Genomic DNA, 23449 nt, shown 5'->3' with positions numbered 1-23449 from the left:
GGCTTCATACGGGCCCCAGCCCATACTTGTTAATTGCAACGAGAATCACTCATAACTAACTAGACTGTCAATCTTGCATGCTCCAAAAAATTCTGTTCCATTTTGAAAGTTTTTATAACTAGAATATATATATATATATATATATACATGATTGAGCTTTTAAAATTAAGTGTGTTTAATTTTTACACTAGATAGACACTTCTCTAATAACTCTGTTCCACTTTGAAAGTTTTTTCGAGATGGACACAAACTAGAATTTCAGCTCGCTGTTTTTAAACTTGGCTTGTGTTTGAGTTGGATAAATTTAATTTTAAGACAAGCACGAGTAAGACTCAGCTCGCTCGTGTTCGGCCCGTTGATACCCTAAACTCATTACTAAAGTCGATCCATAAGAATAAGAACTCATTAAGCCCATCTTTGCAAAGGCCGGGCCGGAAAGCTTATAAAGCCCAGTCCAAGTCGATATTTAGCACGCCGTTAACCAGCCACAGCCTATCCACATCTTCGTCGCTCCATCTCCGCGATTGTGCCCTAGTTCTCGTCCACCGATGGGCTCCATGGAGGACGCGAAGGCGGAGAACGGCGTCGCGGCGCCGGCGTGCAACGGAAACGGCGTCGGAGCTCCGGCGGCAGAAGTCGCTGTCGCGGCCAACGGTGGTGATCCGGTGGCGAAGCGGAGGAAATCGTCGTCCTCGTTATCGTCGGCGCTGCCGTTGGAAGTGGGGACGAAGGTGATGTGTCGGTGGAGGGATCAGAAGCTTCACCCTGTCAAGGTCATAGAGCGTCGAAAGATCCCATCGGGGGGTCCTAACGATTACGAGTACTACGTCCATTATACCGAGTGTGAGTTTCTTTTCTTCGTTTTTTTGCTTCTCTTCCGTTGTTCTGGGGTTAGGGTTTGTGGAATTTGGCGAATTATTGGATTTGGAGTAGTTTGAGATTTAGGTTATTATTACGAGGTTCTTGATTCGAAACAAGGATTGGTTTAAGGCCGTTCTGTTATGCTTGTTTTGATAAATAGATTATTGGTGTGTGCAATTAACTTATTGCGGTTAAAGGTTTTCTTGTTATTTTATAATTGATAGATTGCATGATTAGACGATTGAAATGCCGCTTGACAAATGGTTTGGTATGTTATAGAATAATTCATAACTTACCATAGCATCCTCTTATACTTGAAGCTCCACGAGCATCTACACTGTAGTACTGTTGCAATATTTCCTCTATAGCAATACTATGGTTAGGTTGTTTTTCATGATGATAAGGAGCAAAGTAGTAGCAATACTATGTTTTTCTGTAAGATTCAGAATTTTCTTGCCTGGACTCAAAGGAGTAATAGATTGATGGAGAAGAATAAATTAATAAAAAGGCACATTCAGAGTTCATACATAAGTTTATGCAAAGTTCCTCGTTTGCCATTAGCATCCCAAATATGAGCAGCTAACAGACAGTTTATCTTCTCCAGACATATAATGATGCAAAATCAACCCAAAGTGGCCCTAGAATATAATTAATAGTTTGACCTTAAATATGACGAAAAGATTTTGTTACACTATTTTGACTCAACTAAATCCTGATGTAACTAGATTATTTTTCTAGGTCTCAAGACCTCCAAAGAACGGTTGACTTATCTAATCCCCAAACAATGACTTTAATATACTGAATCACATCCATATTTTGCAGCATCATAATAGGTAGATTATGCTGAGAGAAGATTATGAATCGTACCTGTGTTACATGATTCAATCTACATGCTGTGAAATATGTTATGGAAATGCTTTTCACTAGTGTCGTACCAACTTTCGCTTTTAGCTAATGATTGCGTGATACATTTTTCTGTATTAACAGTCAATAGGCGGCTGGACGAGTGGGTTAAACTGGAACAACTTGACCTTGAAACAGTCGAGACTGATATCGATGAAAAAGTTGAAGACAAGGTATTATAGATGCTATGTTGATTTTATGGTGTTACATGCTTTGTCAACGAGTCTTCGCTTCTGCATTTTTATACTACTTGTAGAATTTATGGCATATTGGAACCTTTAGTCAGCTAGATGTTATCATGTCCATGCGGACTTGACATATTTGGATGGCTTAATTAAGTGTGAGGGTGCTTCACATACAGTTATATAGATGAACTTTTATTTCAGATGCTTCCAAACTATTTCGTGAGAGCAACAGATTGTCAGTATGATCCTTTGCTTTCTCTTTTAGGCAACAAGCTTGAAGATGACGCGCCACCAGAAAAGGAAGATTGACGAAACACATGTGGAGGTATGCAATGACTTCAATTATTATAGCTAATTTAATATTATAGTTTCTTGATTTCAGAGTTCCCATATTACTGGCTTCAGTTTCTCATATCTGTTTTTGAGATTCTAATATTAAGTCTTTTCTGAATTTAAACCTTTTCTTCATTCACATTCACAATGTCTTTATTGCAATAGAACTTGGTCACATAACTTTTGAATGCTTCCACATGCAAAAGATGCTTGTTGGACATCCTAGCTAGTCGCATCATTTTTTCTGTCATTGAGTTTGGTAAGTTTATTCTTGTGCAAATTCGATTGCATTAGCAACATGCTGTCATAGTCTGAGCAAGAGATCATGGCTGCATCTTATTGAAGGGGTGGATTTCCTTTTCTTTTTCCATTTTTGTTTTGTGTAATTCCCAAGATGTAGGAAAAGCATTTATCTGTTATGTGACTGAATTATTTGCAGGACTAATTGTAGTTGAGATAATGGGAAATTTGCTTCCAGAAGTTGTCTTAGTAGGACAGAAGATTTCTAGCTAGTCATAAAAAATGATTTATTTGGTGTAGGGATAATGTCTCCTTTTTTACAGCTGCAATTTATGGTTTTAAAGATGAATGTACTGTCAACATAATGCCTGTCATTCTCTTACATCTTCAGCAAGGTCATGAGGAGCTTGACGCTGCTAGTCTGCGGGAGCATGAGGAGTTCACAAAAGTTAAAAATATAGCAAAAATAGAACTTGGGAGATATGAGATTGATACATGGTATTTCTCCCCTTTTCCACCAGAATACAATGACTCTGTGAAGCTATTCTTTTGTGAATTTTGCCTCAATTTTATGAAGCGCAAAGAACAACTTCAGAGGCACATGGTGAGCTGCATCTGAAACTCCATTAGTTAGATTTTGATGAGACAATCGTGGATATATTTTGCACATCAGAAGCTCATGGTTTCTTGATGTACTAATGTTACCTTGTAGAGAAAATGTGACCTTAAGCACCCTCCAGGTGATGAGATCTATCGAAGTGGCACACTGTCCATGTTCGAGGCAAGCTTCAAAATACTTTCTTTCTTTCTAATAAGTTATCCTTACTTTTGGTCTATTGGTTGTTAGGTCCATGATAGCAATATGATTTCTTTAATTTCTTCATGGAGGACATGTAACAGGTTGATGGCAAGAAGAACAAGGTTTATGGACAGAATCTCTGCTATCTAGCAAAGTTATTTCTTGACCATAAGACACTTTACTACGATGTTGATCTCTTCCTGTTCTATGTACTCTGTGAATGTGATGATAGAGGATGCCACATGGTGGGATACTTCTCTAAGGTAATAGTTTAATGTTTTCTAATGAAATGCTAGTGTCATTGTCATATACCATCTGGTAGATTTTATCAGATTGGTAGCAGGCTATATGTGTTAGTTGTACTATATGAAAGTGCTTGACTTTGTGCTCAGATTTTTGTGTCTTTTTGTGGAGTATATCAGAGGCATTCTTGTTTGTATTTTGACTCTTCAGCTGTAACAATATTTATATGTACCAACATCTAATAAGCAGTATGAAGCTGAATGCTTGAGTTTTTCAGATGTTTCATTTGGTGATCTTTTTTCTTTGCTTTTGACATTATTCATTGCAAGTTGGGATCACAGCTCTTATACAAGCTTGTGTTTTTTAGATAATCTCTGGAACTTGATAGTTGGATTTTTTTTATAAAAAAAATTAGATTAAAGGACCAGGATGCTTAAACTTTTTGAGCTACCCAAAGTGATCTTCTTTATACACTTATAAGAGACAATTTTATTCCATCTATGATTATTTTGAGTAAAAAGGGTGAGAAGTTGTAGAAATGTGGAATAACGAAAAGACCTTGTGACTTTCCTTAGCTCTTATATGGTTAATTTTCCACTCTCTGATAATTATCTTGACATTCCTTATTTTATACTCCAGGAAAAACATTCGGAAGAGTCTTATAATTTGGCTTGCATTCTCACTCTTCCTCCATACCAGAGAAAAGGATATGGAAAGTTTCTGATTGCATTCTGTAAGATTCTCAGACCTTGCTATACTTTGTTTTCTTGTTGTTGTTGGATGTTCATATTAATGTATTGTCAGAGTACTACTTGTTGTTAAATATGTTTATGTTAAATTATTTCATAGAGAATTGTAATGCAGTTCTAGAAAGTTTGCCCAGCTGATTATAGGTAGTTAAATTTGATAAATTTGGATCCATCAAGCTAGTTTCATACTTTTTGGACATGACCTCTTGGTTTCATGTTATTAAGTAGCTTGATATTTCTTTTTAGCAAGTGGCTTTAGTGAGATATGATTGATGAGTAGATTTATTTCTGTTGAAAGACATTGAGAAGTTGTTTGAAGTTTCATGTGGAAGTTACAGCATACTAGTGATGGTGACCATGGCGTGCTCTGAATCTTAGCATATGATTTGCTTTGACCATGATGGTGAATCTCGACACACACACGCATGCATGCATGCGCATAGATGCATGCGCGCGCACACGCACATAGCTGAATAATGTCCTAAAAACTTCTCTCCATACAAGCATTGAGAGAATGGAACATTTGTTATTAAAGAAACTTGGCAGTGTCACTGATAGAATGCTAATGTGAGCAGCGTATGAACTTTCAAAGAAGGAGAGTAAGGTGGGGACACCAGAGCGACCACTTTCTGACCTTGGACTGCTGAGCTACAGGGGATACTGGACGAGAGTTCTTCTAGAAATTCTGAAAAAACACAAAAGCAATATTTCCATCAAGGTAAGCAACATCTGCACATCACTGATTGCTTCGAGAATTATCAGCTTTATAATTAGCTAATGTAACCATATTTATCTTTTTGAGTGGAACACATAAAATGTCCCGTTTCTTTGACCTGTTGATGTCTTCCGTTAGGTTCTTGTTTCTATTTAAGAAAAAGATGATAAGGCTTTGGTAGAAGCATGCTTAGTATTCTTTGCAGCCCATCGTATCATATCTGTTTTCTTAATCTAGCATGTTGTTCATCTGTCCTGTGCTGATGATGTCATTTGCTTTGGGCTCAGGTTATTTTAATCCTGCATGTTGTTCATCGGTCCTGTGCTGATGTCATTTGCTTTGTTTGTCAGGTTAATAAACCATTTGTAATAAGAAACCTGTTGCTTTGACCACTTGGCCGTCATTTATTTTGTCATGAACCCATGATGTTATGTTACCAGACATCGCAAAGTTAATTACTATACTGACTTGTTAACAGTTCGAGTTTCTAATTACCAATATGGCCATCAAAAGAGCATATTAACATGGCATAGTTAGGCTGCATTACCATTAAATATTATCATGAGGTCTTTTTATTTAAGCTCATCTTGAAGCTGGACAGCAGTCACATAGGAGAGTGTATGCAGGCAACATGAGATATGACTGTCAATCTTTTCTTTCTGGTTACGAGTTATTTCATGGGGATCTCTTATCTGAGTGCAGGAACTTAGCGATATGACTGCAATAAAAGCTGATGACATCTTGAGCACATTACAGAGTCTCGACCTGATACAGTACAGGAAAGGACAGCACGTCATTTGTGCAGATCCAAAGGTCCTCGACCGTCACCTAAAGGCTGCAGGCAGGGGAGGCTTGGAGGTAGACGTTAGCAAGCTGATTTGGACTCCTTATAAAGAACAAAGTTAGTGATGATACTTTGCAGAGATTCCTGCTATGCACTTGGTATGAAAGTAGCTGAGCTGATCAACCTTGTAAATATAATGACTTCAGTAAGTTTCATTGTTTATAAGATGAAACAAGCTAGTGAGCCAATCGATGTTTGTTCATGGAAACTCCAAAGAAATCACTTCCAAGGCTTCATAAGATGGCTGATGTATTCTATGCTGGTTCTTTCCTTGTACCTTTTACAGTCTGATTCAGTTATATTTCTAGGGAGCCTGATAAATTAGATGATAAAGTTTTGTTTGGAGTTGTGACTGCCGGTTGAAATTTAATACTGGAAAATGTATATTAGAGAGAAGTGAGAATTCAGGGCTAGAAGAATTATTATAATATTTTATACTAGTAGAGAGTTTATACTTATTCTAATATTTAGTTGTATACTACTACAAGAAATAGTAATTACAATTGACGTAAAATAAAATTAACATTAAAATAATAGAGAATAATAAAATTGTACCAAAAAATTGGTGTTATTTTATATTACATAATTAAAATGTACAAATAGAAAATTTTCATAACGTGAAAAAAAAAAGTAAATTGAAATAATAGGTGTTGTTCTAACTTCTAAGTGTTACTAAGAGAGCGAGAGTAGAGTTTAACTGTTATTAGAGTTAATAGGTGTTGTAATAATTTTATCTTATTATTAAATTTAAATAATTTAAATATATGAAGTGAGAGGAGGGAGAAATGCGAATAAGTATATCTACACTAATAAGTTATTATTTAGTTGCACGTTGCACTAATTTCCTGAAGGGGAGTAATGCATAATTATATATGTTGTGGGGTCCAAGTTCATAAATTGCGTATTAATCATCATATCTTGCCTCGTATCCGCACCAGAAGAAAATAGTTGAATTTTTCTTTTTCTTTTTTTTTTTAATAAAAAAAGTCTGTCAGCCTTATTTGCCAACACGATGACAGCTGTCGGACACGATGACTGGACTCTTCCTCGTATTCCCCCACGCAGGCACGCACTCCACCCACACCCACACCCAAACCCAAACCCACACCCACCAATCCTCTCCCCTCGTGCCTGCTCCACGAGGCTCCCCCCTCTTCGGTCTCAAAAGCTAACGCCGAACCTCGCGTCATCATCACGAGCCACCCTCACCCTCTTTATCTCTTTCCTTAGCGTCCCCTTGTGCTTGTTCTCTAGTACCACTGTAAAAATCTCTACCGGAAAAAAATACTGTGGTAAAAAAACAACAAAAATTGTCAAAGTTTCGATCAAAGATATCTAATCTATTAAGGATTTGCATAGATAAATTGGATCTATTTATTAGGATCTTGAACCCAAGTCACACCAACATGTCAATCTTCGGCTAACGCATTAATAAATGATATAATAGCTATAGAATATATGTCGATCGTTGACCAACATGTTTAATAAATAATTTAACTTAATGACTTATAAGCTCTCTCATGCTCTAATAAGTAGTTGTTTGGTTTTAGTAAAATTAAATTACTCTACGAAATACTTCGTGTGATCTAGGCTAATCCAAAACTCTTAAATTTTTTCATCTAATTTAATAGATATTTTTAATCTATTTTATCTACTTAATCTGTAAATCTAAGTTATTATTTAACTATCACAATAGTCCTCCATTAAAAAATATACTCAGTAGAATAATGGGTAGAAGATTTATATTATTTTTATTAAGACATCAGTATAAATTACTAGGATGAAATAAAAGTTAAAAAGAAGTAATTCTATTTTTCATATGAAACTGTGGGTAATTTTTTTTTAAAAAAATCATCCTTTATTTGATCTTCTAAATTTTAAATATAAAATATATTTATTCTATCTTTATACCTAAGAGTGCAAACTTTAAATCTTAGTTACAATGGTACCATAGTAATATGTATGCCTCTCTTAAAAGATATAATTATAGAATAAAATTTTTAAATTATTTTAAAATTAAGGGTAGAAGATTCGTACCTTTTCTATTAAGACATCAGTAAATTACTGGAGCAAAGTAATGGGAAATAAAAGCTTTTTTATTTTTTTAAAGTAATTTTATTTTAAGTATGATACTGAGGGTAATTTAAAATTTTACGCTATTTTTTAAATCTAAATTGAGTCCGACGTGGCAATAGGTGGGTCCTCTATGTCTTTGACCAGTAGCTCCCATTTGGGTCAAGAGGCGCTTTGACTAATTTCGGGCATCGGGCAGCGGGCAGCTGCTCCATGAGACGTCGAAACCACTTCACCCCCCACTGCAGCTATGAAAAGATCCCCAAAATTTTAACTAGACTTTTCTCTCAATTTTTTCTTTTTCCTCCTTTCTGTGCGAGAAAGAGGTAGAAGAGGTCGTCTCGTCTCTTGGAAGAATAAAGGAGAAGGGAATCGCTTAGCTCGGTCGAATCTTATCCAAATCGGCTTCCGTCTCTCTATCCGATCTCCGCCGCGGTATTCCCGGTCGGATTCCGATCTGGGCGGCGGTCCTTTCGGGGAGAACGGTGGTGGATTTTGGGGGTTTTCTTGAGCTTCTGGGAAGCTGAGTTTTAGCTCGAGAAATGGCGGTCGTAGTGCGGGATGTCATGGCTCCGTGGTTTCTCTGGTTGATACTGGTGTTCCACCCCATCGCTAGGGCTCTTGCGAACATGGAAGGTAACTTTTTTTCTAATTTTATTGGGTAAGATACTATGTTGAGCTCGCGGTTGTTCTTAATCGATTGCGCTGAGAGAGAGAGAGAGAGAGATCTGGATTGATTGGGTTTGTGCTATTGATGGGAATTTTTTTTTTCTTTACTTTTGCTTCCTGATTTGAGGTGACGAAAGACGAGCAATTTGATTTATTTTGGTGCATTTAATACTATTGCTGAAGAATGCTCTAATATTTATTGCTTTTCGCCCCTCACTATAGCTTCATTAATGGGTTCATAGTTTGGTGAGATGATAGATGGTGGTATTAAGTTAAAATCATGGCGCATGGATACCGTTAAAAGATTAAATATGTTCACTTTTCCGCACAAAGGCACTGTTTTCTTATGACTGAATCACTGTCGATAAAGAAACTGTAGCTTCTTTTTGGTTATGAAACAGCCACTGGAATTGACCCTACGTAGCCTAGAAGATATTGCCGAGTTCTTCAACTCAGTTCAGGTCTTCGAGATTAAATGAGCCTCTAACAAGTGTGTCATGCTCCAGAAGTTGTCCTATCCCTCTAGGAAAGAATCCTTGCAGCCTATATTTGCAAACACATTATTGTATTCCTTAAGCTTTAGGTTGAGCTTACTGCTTTTTTATGAAGAAACTTTACATCCAAGATGGCATAATCGAGTTTCATTACTATATCAACTTCCCCTTGATCAGAAGAAGAATGTTTAGCAAATTAGCTATATTTTGTCATGTGATTCCTTGTTAATATCACACTTTCTTTGATTTTGTAAGAGTTATTCGAATTTACTATTTACTTGAACATTCAGTTGGGGTTAGAGTATCAAAGGCTTTTTGTCAAGCAAATATGCTGGTTTGATGAATCTTTGTGAAATTTATCTTTAAAATTGTTATTGGAGTCGCACCATGAATTATGTTTTTTTCCTAAACAAGATTGCAGATCTCTTGCTTGGCACTTTATCTGTTTAATACAATCTTGAAATTTTCTGCATTTCTGTGGAACCTCACAATCTAACTCTGGTACTGGCAGGTGATGCATTACACTATTTAAAAAGCAATTTAAATGATCCTAGTAACGTGCTGCAGAGTTGGGACCCGACATTAGTCAATCCTTGCACATGGTTCCATGTAACCTGCAATAGTGACAATAGTGTCATTAGAGTGTAAGTGTATTTATTTATTGCTTATAGATTTGATATATCTTACTTGTTTAGTTTTCTTCGTATCACTTAAGTTATTGCTCATCTTCTTTCAGCGATCTTGGAAATGCTCAGTTATCTGGTACATTGGTCCCCCAGCTTGGTCAGCTGAAATTTCTTCAATATCTGTAAGTTTGCATTTTACTGGATTCTATTTTGTGAAAGCTTTTTTGAGGTATAGATTATTGATCCAAATTGTTGAAAAGACTCATATAAGAAAAAAGAAATTACTTAGATTGTCAAAGATGATTCATATCCATTTGGGCCTCATATTCTAAATAAACTAGTTAAAACTTAGTGAAGAAAATGGAAAAAGAACCAAGACCAGGTACAATTTCTTTTATAATATTAGATGTAAACTTAAAATGCTCTTCCTTCAAACATGACTTCCTGTCTCTTGCATGCACTACTGCCATCTAGGTTTGTTGGATGATGAAGTTAATTAAGCCAATTGCATAGCTCTTTTTTTTTTAAAAAAAAAAATAGCTGCACCTGCCGAAGATATACATTTTGTAAGTAGTATATAGTATTCTAGTTTCTTCCAGAAGTGCAGTTCTAATGTTTACAGTAAACTTTTCAATGTACTCATGATTTCTTAAATTACATGCCATTACAGGGAACTATACAGTAACAACATTAGTGGGACTATTCCTAGTGACCTTGGAAATCTGACAAACTTGGTCAGCTTGGATCTCTATCTAAACAACTTCAGCGGTGCAATACCTGACACACTGGGCAAATTGATGAAACTGCGTTTCCTGTATGTACAATTTGAAATTTCATTCATATGATTTTTTTTCCCTGCTTATAACACCTTAGTAACACTAGAAATTGAAAATGGTTTTGCTCCATAATCTATTGAATCTTGATCTATCTATTTATTCAAAAGAGAATATATGGAAAGATAAATTATGAGGTCAACAACTAAATAGAGTGTACATACTCGACATAGTATATAAGAATCCAACTACATGGATTCTCTTTATTGTTACTTGGGATCTCTTATCCATAAATTTCTTTTGATGACAAACTCATGATGATCCTTCTTTCCTGATGCTTCTATGGAAGGATAGCCGGCTTAACAACAATACTCTAAATGGTTCAATTCCTCAATCTTTAACCAACATCAACACACTTCAAGTTCTGTAAGTTGATTTTCCTATTATGTATATTTCATATTGTATATTCTGGGTTTTTTTCTTGCATTATGTGATTGTGATTGTGTTTGTTAATAAATGTCTAGAGATTTGTCAAACAACAATCTCTCAGGACCAGTTCCTTCGACTGGATCCTTCTCTCTATTCACCCCCATCAGGTCTGTCTCTGAAATGAACACTTATAATTTTTGGATTGACTAATTACTAGTACTGACTGCCAATGTGGAATTGCAGTTTTGCAAACAACCCTAACTTATGTGGTCCTGGAACAACAAGAGCTTGTCCAGGTGGCCCTGCATTATCTCCACCACCTCCATTTCTTCCTCCAGTACCACCATCATCTCAAGGTATTGGTTCCCTATTATGTATTCTCTTTTACAGCTTTTCTATTGTTCTTGTCAGCCAACAGGTCATGTAAATTACTTTCTTTGGTTTGTTCGTATAATTACCTTGCACTATTTTTTTTATCTACTTGTTCATAAGATCGTGTCCTGGATCTATTTTTATCTACTTGTTCGTAAGATTCCATCATCTTTCTGATCCATAGACTATTGTTCTTTCTTTTTTTCTACATCCATGTCATTTTAAGTTTACGAAGTATGACCTGTTGCCAATAGGTGGTATGTTCACTGCATGAACAATTGTTCTCCACCATTTGCTACTAATCTTGTACCAATGTCACATATCAAATAAGGCTGTGTTTGTATTACTTTTGCTACAGTTGAATGCCTTAGATACTTCGTCTCCTTCTCCCTTCTCCCATAGAGAACAAATCTTCTACATTATCGACGTGTGCTTCTAGTTTGGTGAATTGTCAGTTTGTCACATGATATTACTTATAATGCACAATATGATTGACATTTCTTCCATATGCTTTATAAATGCATGTCAACATAAAACTGGCTATGTGATAATTATCATTCTAGATGAACCTGATGCTTTCTGTGTGATAACCATAGGTAGTACTGCATCTAGCACTGGGGCAATTGCTGGAGGAGTTGCTGCAGGTGCTGCTTTGTTGTTTGCTGTACCTGCTATCGGATTTGCATGGTGGCGCCGCCGTAAGCCACAAGAGAATTTCTTTGATGTAGCTGGTTAGTATTTGCTGTGCAAATCAAATAGTAGGCTTTGCATGAATGTAAGATATAATCTTTTAGGGTGCCATATGCAGCTGAAGAAGATCCTGAAGTTCATTTGGGTCAGCTCAAGAGATTTTCATTGCGAGAACTACAAGTTGCAACTGATAATTTCAGCAATAAGAACATTTTAGGGAGAGGCGGTTTTGGAAAGGTGTATAAGGGCAGACTTGCAGATGGTTCTTTGGTGGCAGTAAAGAGGCTGAAGGAAGAGAGAACTCCAGGTGGTGAGCTACAATTTCAAACAGAAGTTGAGATGATTAGCATGGCTGTGCATCGGAATCTGCTCCGTCTTCGTGGATTCTGCATGACACCAACTGAACGGTTGCTTGTATATCCCTACATGGCTAATGGGAGTGTTGCTTCATGCTTGAGAGGTGCTTCCCTTGCTTTTATGCCGCTTCCAGTCTACTGGGAGTATTAGGTTCAGTCTGAAAGGATGATATTGATGTCAGGGTTGGATTATTCTATCGGTAACATAGCAGTGTCAGGGAGGTAGTTTAGTATAACAGGCATTGTGCATAAAAAAATTTTCATAGTGTCGTTCGTTTATTCAATGCTCAGGTAAATATTAATTATTCTTGTAGTATGCTTTAGGACTTAGGAGGAAGGAGGAACTTAGGAACTTTCAAAATCAGGGATATCTTGGGCATCATTTGTCTCACTTAGATAAGTTTTGAGTGCTGCAAGTTCTAAATTTTTCTGTATCAAGATTCAGATCTTTAAGGAACTCCATATTTTGGCCTTTACTTAAAATAGAAAGTATTTCCTTGTGGTGGATAGAATCAGATATTGTTCACTGAAATTCAGGAAATCTCTGTTGGCATGATTTTGAGAATTCTATAAGGAGATTATAGTCCATATTCAAGAATTTGTTACTCAAAATCATGTCTACATGTTCACTTAACGAAGGTTTTTATACTTGTTTGCAGAGCGACCGCCATCTGAGCCGCCGCTTGATTGGCCAACCAGACGACTGATTGCGCTGGGTTCTGCTAGGGGCCTGTCATACTTGCATGATCATTGTGACCCAAAGATCATTCACCGTGATGTCAAAGCAGCAAATATTTTATTAGATGAAGAGTTTGAAGCAGTCGTTGGGGACTTTGGTTTGGCCAAACTTATGGACTACAAGGATACCCATGTCACGACGGCTGTTCGTGGAACAATTGGGCATATAGCTCCCGAGTACCTAGCCACCGGAAAGTCTTCAGAGAAGACTGATGTTTTTGGTTATGGAATCATGCTTTTGGAACTCATTACAGGGCAAAGGGCATTTGATCTTGCCAGGCTTGCAAACGATGATGATGTCATGTTGCTTGACTGGGTAAGCATTTTGCCTTTGCTTGTACAGATGCAGTGGGAAGATGATACCAAATGCATTCCATGTGTTAATCTCATGATATTACATAGATTTGTTTATTAACTTTGGTTATCTGTAAATGCCTTTCCAGGTTAAAGGACTTCTCAAAGAGAAGAAGCTTCACATGTTGGTCGACCCTGATCTACAGAACAACTATGTGGAGACTGAAGTTGAGTCACTCATCCAAGTGGCGCTGCTGTGCACGCAGGGATCACCAATGGAACGGCCCAAGATGTCAGAGGTGGTGAGAATGCTCGAAGGAGACGGTCTCGCAGAGAAATGGGAAGAGTGGCAGAAAGTTGAAGTTGTACGACTAGAGGTGGAAATGACCCCGCGCAACCGCAACTCTGAGTGGATACTCGACTCCACAGACAACCTCCATGCAGTTGAATTATCTGGTCCCAGGTAATGCAAGGGATGAAGCTGAGGGAAGTGCAACTGTCGATACTCGTCTATTCGTGCACTCTCGTGGCTTCTGAGAGCCGATTTCCAGTTCAGGTGAATTCATACTTGTGCATATGATCGTGGGGTCATTGTCAATGTATCTTCTACGGTAATTCTTGATCTGCATTTGCTTTTCCTTCTCTTAGACGATACCATGTTAAGATCCCTTCTCCTGGAGGCAAATTTGCAGGCTTCAAAAGGAGCTACTCTATGTAGACCACTTGTATGAAGAACAACTTTGTCAATTAAAGAGAGAACCCTTCTTTGGTCTTGCTTGTTCATAACTCATAATGGTAAAAATTCCTCCATTTGATTTGAAAGCACTGCTTGTGTTCCCATATTTTTTTTGCTTCTCGTTGCAGATAGGTAGTCAAATGAGCTCTGAATTCTTGGTCTCTTTTATTCATAGTTGTCTTAAAATTTTCAAAGTTCTCAATACTTATACTTGTTAATGCAGAGACCTTTTATTATGTGACCAAGATTAACGAATATGCCAAAGATTTGGAATCACTTTCCATATACGCACCCAAGGCCTTAATAAAAGGTTTGGTGGGTGGGGTATGATTCCGTACGCAGTCCACGCCATTGCTTGGTGTTCCCAGTACTAGCGACAAGTGTCTCTTATCTCTCCTCTCTCAGGCTATGATTCAGGTAACAACGTGGATCTCATCACCCATCTCAATCGATCGATCCTTTTAAAGATTTTTTTTCTTTTTAAAGATGTTACAAGAGGAGTAAACATGAGCCGATGAAGCATAGTTATCAGACGTTGACGCTGTTACAGATCGCATCTCTGGTTTATTACTTCAGTCAATTGCTCACCTGATCAAACTACTGGTTATTTAAAATTATTTGAAAAAATAAATAAAAAGTATCTATAAAACCCAATACAATTGCATTTCTTCATTAGTTAGCTTTTTTTTAATTAAAAAAAAACTAATATTTAGGCTTAAGTACATCAAACCATATGGCTTGTATAAAATTATATCTTAATTACACTTTTAATTTAAAAAATATATAATTATTTTGTTCGGTAAGCTTTGTGATCAATTATCACTGTTTCAATCATCCTGACTTATTCGATTCTAATAACTATGACACAGACGTAGAGGACGAATATACGAGACGAAAGACACTATAGAGAGAGGGAGGGGGAAATTTTCATGCATGGATTGTGGTGGTGTCCATGATTAGTGATTAGCATAATAATCTATCAAATGATGATTCTGTTTTCCTTATAATTTTCTTGTAGGGTGAATTTAAGGAAGAGAAAGGCTGATTACTAAAGCTCAGTAGTTGGTCTAGTTAGCCCGTAATGGAGGTAATTAATTCAATTCCTCTTAGACATCAAGATTAATAATTTGTGGATTTTCAATGGAGCAATATACAGTGATAATTTGCATTTTATTATAGTTTATTTCTTGGATTTGTTAATTTAGTCGTCTAACCTTATACAAGGAGGAGTAATCTCTTTTATCTAGGCTATGATCTGGCTACATGCTCGTGATCTATAAAAGAAAAAGTTAAGAAAATCTAACTTTGATTATACTAAAATTATAATTATCTAAAATTTTACACAAACTCTAAAAGATAAATACAAGTTAAATACAATAAATAAAGAGCTCATACTATATGAATATTTGATCTTTTTCAACCTACTTCCCTACCATTCCCTCCTACTTTGAGATCACTTAGGAAGAGAATGCTATACTGAATTTGATTGATGGGCACTCAATTCCACATTGCTGTCTCTAGATCTTTTATACTAATTATACCGAGTGGATTAGCTTTTCACAACCATTATTATTACAAACACAGGGGGACATCAATTGGCCCACACATGCATGTCCTACACCACCTACCAATTAGATCAAGTATTAATCTAGGGTAAGATGATGAAGAGTCTGTCCTTGTTACTGGTCCCCAGTTTTTTTTTTAATATATTTTATTTCATCTTTATGGTAGGCTAGTGATGGTATACATAAAACATAATAAATGGTAACCAATACTATCTTAATTTTTTTTTTAAGTACAGCTTTTAAGTACTCAAATTCTCATTTCTCTAACATAATTCTGAAAAAAAGATGGTAAATCAACAACAACTATACATGAGGATTGTTAATTACAAGAGAAGCATATAAAACTTCAAATCTCTTAACAATTGGTTGGTCAACCCAAATTTTTTTTTTGATATGTTTTGGCCACTTACTTCCCTCACATGCCCTCACAGCCACAAGTGGGGGTTTGTGTATAAATTAGTCTCATAACTGCAGCTGCTGCAGTACTGGCTTCAGATGCCATCTGGGCATGCACATGGAGAAACAAGAAAGCCAAGGATAACTTTATAACCCACATAGCATACCTTCTTTTTATTTTCATTTTTATTCTTCAGGGGTTTAGACAGTCAAAAGGAAATTGGAGATAGAGGTGGAATAACTTTTGATTTATTCCTCACAACTGCTTGTCTTTGCTGTAAACCTCTGGATAACTTCTGTAAAGTAGATGGATATCTATACTCTCTTAATTCTATAGAGATGTAGGTAGGAGCTATTTGCATTAAAAAGAAGAAGAAGAAAACTTTGGAATTTTGGTAATAGTAGTTATTAGGCTTTTAGAACTGAATGGATTTATTTTTCCTTGTAAGATGTATACCTTTTTGTTGTAGATATATACACAGTCATGGAGAGGACTTTAATTTATTCAATTCATTAAAACTTATCCTCTCTGCCAATAGTGTCCACTGTGGAAGCTTTTCTTCTCAAGGACAGAATGCCTTCAGTGCAAGGACCCCTTAACCACACACAAGTTGAGAGGAAATTGACCCAAATAGCCTACTCTTGTTCTATTATCCTTTTGAGATATTTTCTCCTACTTTTAATATCCACACATCAAATTTCTAGTTTCTTCTTTTTAATATAATTTAAAATTATATATATTAATTATAGACTAAATAAAAGAGTTAATTTTTTCATCATCACTTGATCAAATTTGCTACCGCACCTCTATCAAGAGTTGCCAAGTACTCTGGTTGTAGGAAAATCCCTCCACCCAGGAATGCAGAGGATCTACCACTAATCCTCTTCCACTGAAATCAAACGTCAAATCCTTTTCAAACTATTCTAAATCACTCTCTTTCCTTATAAGAAAAGAAACGAAGATGTAAATCACTATCACTAGATCACAAGCCCGACCATTGTCGCCTTCAAGAATGCTTGAAGTTAGAGATCATCCGATCAAGTACATAGAATAATAAATAAATCTTTACTTTTACTCCCTTACAAAATAATTAATTTATAATTTAAACCGAAAGATAATTGGAGGACTCATTTTGAAAATAATTTTTTTCTTTTTCATTCATCAGCCCTAAGAATGTTATAAGAAAGAAAGAAAGAAATAATATTATAGCAATAGTTCAAAAGATAGCTTATTAGCAGTAGATAATTTGTCAAAGAGAACCTTAATGAGTTCAAAAATTAGAAGCGGAGAGTAAATGAAAGAAAAGGCTGGAAAAGGAGCCTATTGTGCATCTATCCATCATGCTGGGATGTGGGGTTAGCCTTTTTTTTTTTAATTTTTTTATATTGTAATTTAATTTAATTTTTTTTTACAATTAAGACCTTCTCTTCTTGTCCTTTACACTCTGTATAGTTAGTTGTTTGTTCTTTCTAAATTTTAACTTTCCAAGTTCTCTCTCTCTCCATTCTATAAGGAAGCCATTGTTACCCGTTCCTTCTTTCTCTCTCTCCTCATCCCCCCCTACATTTCTAGGGTTTCCTCCTCCATGGCTAGGGTTCCCTCCTCCTCCTCATTTTCTTGATCCCCAGTTACTGCGAAGCAAGCGAAGCCGTAGAGATAGAGCGAGGAGAGAAGGTAATGGATCCCTTCTCTCATATCCTTCTTCTCCTCTTCTTCGCTGTCGTCGCCGTGCGGTGCACTTCCTCCCTCTCCGACGACGTCCAAGCTCTGCTCGAGTTCAAGAAGGGCATCCAGTCCGACCCCACTGGCGCCGTCATCTCCACCTGGACCCCGCAGGATCCCTCCGCCGCTGGCGACGGATGCCCACTTGGATGGCGGGGAGTCGCCTGCGACAACTCCGGCGCCGTTGTCGCGCTGTCCCTTGACGGCCTAAACCTCGCTGGCGACCTCAAGTTGGCCACCCTCACCGGCCTCAGATCCCTCCGGAACCTCACCCTCTCAGGCAACGCCTTCACCGGCCGCCTCGTGCCGGTCCTCGGGTCGATGTCGTCGCTGCAGCACCTCGATCTGTCTGGTAACCGCTTCTACGGTCCGATCCCAGGGCGGATCGCTGATCTCTGGGGTCTCGTCCATCTCAACCTCTCCGGGAACAACTTCTCGCAAGGGTTCCCAGCTGAGATCCATAATCTCCAGCAGCTGAGAGTTCTTGATTTGAGATCTAACAACCTGTGGGGAGACATCGGGGAAGTGCTATTGGAGCTCCGGAATACCGAACATGTCGATCTTAGTGGCAATGCATTCTACGGGGAGCTTGCGGTGGATTCGGCAAATCTCTCGAGCTTGGGGAATACAGCCCGGTACTTGAATTTGAGCTACAATCAGCTGCACGGGAGATTCTTCTCTGCGGATTCTGTGGCGGTGTTTAAGAGTTTGGAGGTCTTGGATTTGAGTAACAATCGACTCAATGACGAGCTTCCACCACTCAATGGTTTGTACAATTTGAAGGTTTTCTGGGTGCGAAGCAATCAGCTGTTTGGATCGCTGCCTGAAGGTCTCTTTGAGAGTTCAATGCAGTTGGTGGATGTTGATCTCAGTCAGAATCAGTTTACAGGTAACTCCATTTTCTATTTAAATAATTAATTACTATGGATGTCGTTATGATTTGATCTTTTATTACCTCTGAGTTTGACCATAGGGCAAAAAGGAAATCATTGCTTTACAGGCATGGGAAATAAATTCCTAAAATTTGAGCTATAGTGTGCCTGTTTTGGTATGAAAGGTATTGCGAGAGCTAGATGATATAGACTAGCCATGGAGATCCGGCGTTTTGGTAAATGACCTTGATATTGAATATATTCATGTTTTAGAAGAAATGGTGCGAGTTTGAATAGAACCATGCCTTTTTCTTTTATCATTCATGAGTCTAAAAGTTAGACATGGGATGGACAAATGGTTAATCCTCCTTAGATATAGAGACACTTAGGTTTCATCAAGTTTTAGCCAATATAATAAGTTGCTTATTCTAGGTTTTAAGCTATGTGCATCACCGAATAATTATTTTAAATTAAACGTTGCTGAGTCCTGCTCCAAGTCGTTGGGTTGTCGAGATGTTTTTTCAAGTCAATCGTACTGCCGAGTCATTAAGTCAAGTTAAAAATTTAGACAATTTTTTGATTTGTGCGTGTCATCCTTGCACATTGGCCATGCTAATCTTTTCTGTATTGTTCCAATTTTATCAGATGTCCCCGAAGGGACAACCATGTTGTTTCCTTGGAATTTTAAGTGGGTAAAAGAATTTATTTGACCACTTGAATGTGAAATGACCTGGAACACCTTTTAAGTAAATATAAGATAGGAGGCATAGATTTAGTAGAAATTAGAAAGCAATACTTTATAGCCCCGACATGTTTTGGTGCATAAAAACAGGTGTAGATAGCTGAAGCTTGGATGAGAGTCATATATAAAATAAGATGTCCTAGGTTTTGGATATTGGTGGTAGACCAAGGACTGAAATTTTCAAGCTCAAACGATGTGCTAGTAATACATTATGGTTAACAAGGATGTGATTTAGGATGCTCTTAATCAGGAGGTTCTGATAGATAGTATGCAATCTTTGGTGTAAGCATATCAAATCAAGATTAACCACATTTGTTCAAGTATGTATTGTTAATTACAACAAGAGGTACAATGGCAAACTTCATGAACATATGTAATGTACAAGATCATAGACTAGAAGTTTGAAGCGTTGATGAATTACTGGTAGGTAAGAATTGATATTCTTGTTATCATAATTGTCCTTAATTTTGTATTTATCTTAATTTTATTTGCATATATATATATATATGCCTGGTTATTATATAATTTGATATGTACAACTCCAATTGGTCTGTTGCCTTTCTACATTATCTTTTCAAATCAATTATGTCTCAGATGATCTTTTCGTATAAATGTGTCAAGAGACCTACTGGATAGTGACATCATGTCACTTTTGATGAACTGTTGTCTCATGTTCTTCTAATAATAATTATGAGTATGATCTAACTTTTAAATATGGGAGTCACTTGTTGTGATGGCAAGGCATGCCTTGTTCCACACAAGTCTTCATGGGCTTAAGCCATGGGAGCAGCCTATCCATAATGCGAGTAAGGATATGCAATGTTGCCTTCTAGACACCTCAATGGTGTGAGCCTCCTATACTGTTTGTCCTTGTTTCTATCTCATTATTAAATGCTCTTCTAACAAACTATGAATTGCTTATGTCCTTATGTTCTTCTACAGGGTCTGTCTATCCTATAAATTCTACAACATTGAAGAGCTTGAACCTCTCTTCAAATGATTTGAAAGGTTCATTACCCTCCAGTATTGGAAGGTGTGTTTCGATTGATCTGAGTGGAAACTTGTTATCCGGTGACCTATCCATAATGGTGGCTTGGGAAGATACATTGGAGATGATTGATTTAAGTTCAAATTTATTATCAGGAAATTATCCAAATGAGGCCTCTCAGTTTCAGAATCTAATGTCCATCAAAATACGAAACAATTCTTTATCTGGGTCTCTTTCTTCTGTATTAGGAAACTATCCAAAGTTGTCTATACTTGATCTTAGTCTGAATAAACTTACAGGACCTGTTCTGCCTAGCCTTTTCGGATCATTGACTTTGACAAGTTTGAATCTGTCCGGAAACAACTTTAATGGGACGATTCCACTTCAAAGCTCACACTTAACTGAGTCACTAGTTCTACCTTCTTATACTCATCTGGAGAGCCTTGATATGTCCAGTAACTCTTTATCTGGCCCATTGCCTCCGGAGATTGGTAGCATGCAAAGACTTAAGTTGCTCAATCTTGGAACAAATGACTTATCTGGAGAGATTCCAAGTGAGATTAGTAAGCTCGGTGGGTTGGAATTTCTTGATCTATCAAATAATCATTTCACTGGTAGAATTCCTGATATGCCTCAGCCAGGTCTAAAAGTATTGAACGTCTCCTATAATGATCTATCAGGAATTGTTCCTCCAAGTTTAGAAAGGTTTCCAGTTTCCTCATTTCGTCCTGGAAATAGTTTGTTACTTTTCCCGGATGGCATGCCTGCAGGAGATACTAACGCTGGAGTCGTGGGAGCTGAAACTCGTCGTCATAGGAAATTTGGCATGCGAGTGGCGTTCATCATTGGCTCTATTGGTGCTGTCATGCTGGTAATTTTTGCTGTAATGGCACTGTATATTGTAAGGTCACAAGAACTTTGTGGAAGATGTGGATTTAGAGGCCAGACAACTGGAAGAGATTTGAAGTTTGGTAGATTTGGTCGTCCTGTTATATTCAAGTCTCCGAAAGATAATTCTGTACCTACAACAACAAATTTCTCAAATGACCATCTACTAGCATCAGCTGCAAGATCAATGTCGGCGCAAAAAGAGTTGTTAGTTGAGGCTGTGGAATATGGTTATGCTGATCCAAAGGGGGGTGTAGAACCAATGGTTCCAGATGTGCTGGAGCATTCTGCTCTGGCAACTGGAGGGAGGTCTTCCCCAGGGTCAACGTTGTCAGCTTCATCTCATTTTGTTGATTCTCAGTTATCTGAGCAACAGGGAACATTATCCGTATATTCACCAGATCGACTGGCTGGAGACCTGACTTTCCTGGACATCTCTTTGATATTCACAGCGGAAGAATTGTCTCGTGCCCCTGCAGAGGTTCTTGGTAGAAGCAGTCATGGCACATCTTATAAAGCAACACTAGAAAGTGGTCACATGTTGACTGTGAAGTGGCTGAGAGTTGGTCTTGTGAAACATAAAAAGGAGTTTGCCAAGGAAGCAAAGAAATTTGGGACCATCAAGCATTTAAATATCGTCTCATGGAGGGGTTACTACTGGGGTCCCAGGGAGCAGGAAAGGCTAATTGTTTCCGATTATTTTAATGGAGAGTCTCTGGCATTATATCTTTATGGTAATTCTTATAGCTTTATTTCTGCTTAAGCAGTGATTTCTGAAACTTGTTGGTAGTTTAGAAATTGGTTCATCCTTACATTGCTTATTTTCATGACTTATTTCTTACTTTCTCTAGTGCGCTCTATCTACATGGATTTAATTCATTCTTTAAGCTTTACTGTTTTCTCCCATTTCCTGTCTGTACTACATCAACAAGCAACTAATTGGGGCCAATGCTTTCACTTATTGATCCACTCAAACATAAACGTTGCATGATTCAAACTATGTCAGTTAGTGTACCATTTCAATCTTTCATCTAATTAAGTGATCATCAGTGAAGTCCCTTATTATGTTGTCATTGCAGAGTCAACTCCAAGAAGATATTCCCGCCTATCAGTTGGCCAACGGGTGAAGATCGCAATCGAAGTGGCACGTTGTTTATTTTACCTTCATAATGAGAAGAGCCTACCTCATGGCAACCTGAAACCATCAAATGTACTGTTGACTGGCCCTGACCTCACTGCAAGGTTGACAGATTATGGGCTTCACCGTCTTATGACATCAACTGGCATAGCAGAGCAAATATTGAATTTAGGAGCACTTGGGTATCGGGCACCAGAATTAGCTACTGCAAGCAAGCCCTTCCCATCATATAAGGCTGATGTGTATGCATTTGGGGTGATACTCATGGAGCTATTAACCCGGAAGAGTGCTGGTGATATTATTTCAGGTCAATCTGGTGCAGTTGATCTCACGGATTGGGTTCAAATGTGCAATAGAGAGGGGCGTGGAACCGATTGCTTTGATAGAGACATTGCCGGCTTGGAGGAAGCTCCAAGGGTGATGGATGAACTACTTGGTGTGTCTCTTAGGTGTATTCTCCCTGTAAATGAGAGGCCTAACATCAAGACGGTATTTGAAGATCTCTGTTCCATAACTATGTGAGATTTGTTTTTTTTACCCTTTTTGTACATGTAACTTGCTTTATTTATCCCAATTTTTTTTCTGGGTTTCCGAGCCTTGCAATCAAGGCTGGTTCTTAATTTAGTGTAAAAAGATTGATCCATTGATTGATTGATATCGTTTTAAAATTTTGAGGTTTGAGTAGAGATGAATCCGTTCCTTATCAATTGCTAGCAATTTACACAATTGTGCTCTTCTCTACTCAAGAGAATGTTGCTTGTCGCGCATTTTGCGTCAAAATATATTTGCAGCTGTTGTGTTTGTGCCAATTGAAGTCATCAGTAAGGGTGGCTAATTTTTACTCTTCTTATTTATACAGTGTATTTTATTCTCTCCTCAGTCACTAGGCATTAGTTGAAGCAGATGTGAAATAAGAGTAGCTCCTCTCAGATATCATTGTTATGCCTTGCTCTCATGTGTAATTCTCTTTGGTTGTGTACTACTCTACTAACTCATGGAATTAAAAATAAAGAGA

At 37.5% G+C, this 23449-nt stretch overlaps 3 protein-coding genes and 1 non-coding gene across 4 annotated transcripts; 3 read left to right on the top strand and 1 right to left on the bottom strand.

Moving 5' to 3' along the window:
• Nucleotides 1-478: 478 nt before the first annotated feature.
• Nucleotides 479-6205, top strand: LOC140787756 (putative MYST-like histone acetyltransferase 1). Its single transcript, XM_073136849.1, has 9 exons — nucleotides 479-843; nucleotides 1849-1937; nucleotides 2215-2274; nucleotides 2914-3126; nucleotides 3235-3303; nucleotides 3423-3584; nucleotides 4204-4297; nucleotides 4889-5031; nucleotides 5731-6205. The coding sequence occupies exons 1-9, from the start codon at nucleotides 549-551 to the stop codon at nucleotides 5932-5934; spliced, it is 1329 nt and encodes a 442-aa protein (XP_072992950.1). The 5' UTR covers nucleotides 479-548; the 3' UTR covers nucleotides 5935-6205.
• Nucleotides 6206-8189: 1984 nt separating this feature from the next.
• Nucleotides 8190-14172, top strand: LOC140786085 (LRR receptor kinase BAK1-like). The gene is made up of 11 exons (XM_073134282.1): nucleotides 8190-8581; nucleotides 9620-9752; nucleotides 9845-9916; nucleotides 10405-10548; nucleotides 10862-10933; nucleotides 11032-11103; nucleotides 11180-11292; nucleotides 11905-12039; nucleotides 12117-12458; nucleotides 13014-13408; nucleotides 13536-14172. The coding sequence occupies exons 1-11, from the start codon at nucleotides 8488-8490 to the stop codon at nucleotides 13851-13853; spliced, it is 1890 nt and encodes a 629-aa protein (XP_072990383.1). The 5' UTR covers nucleotides 8190-8487; the 3' UTR covers nucleotides 13854-14172.
• A 3374-nt stretch (nucleotides 14173-17546) lies between these two features.
• LOC140786084 (probable inactive receptor kinase At5g10020) lies at nucleotides 17547-23102 on the top strand. Its single transcript, XM_073134281.1, has 3 exons — nucleotides 17547-18695; nucleotides 20363-22030; nucleotides 22376-23102. Exons 1-3 carry the CDS (start codon nucleotides 17762-17764, stop codon nucleotides 22954-22956), a joined length of 3183 nt encoding a protein of 1060 aa, XP_072990382.1. The 5' UTR covers nucleotides 17547-17761; the 3' UTR covers nucleotides 22957-23102.
• On the bottom strand, nucleotides 19237-19339 carry LOC140787822 (U6 spliceosomal RNA). The gene has a single exon (XR_012108895.1). It is a non-coding gene; the product is annotated as a U6 spliceosomal RNA (small nuclear RNA).
• Nucleotides 23103-23449: the final 347 nt, after the last annotated feature.

This window comes from Typha latifolia, chromosome 4 (assembly GCF_019914945.1).
Source record: "Typha latifolia isolate L0001 chromosome 4, TyphaL0001v2, whole genome shotgun sequence".
NCBI lineage: Eukaryota > Viridiplantae > Streptophyta > Magnoliopsida > Poales > Typhaceae > Typha > Typha latifolia.
This window is presented reverse-complemented; position numbering and strand designations above follow the sequence as displayed.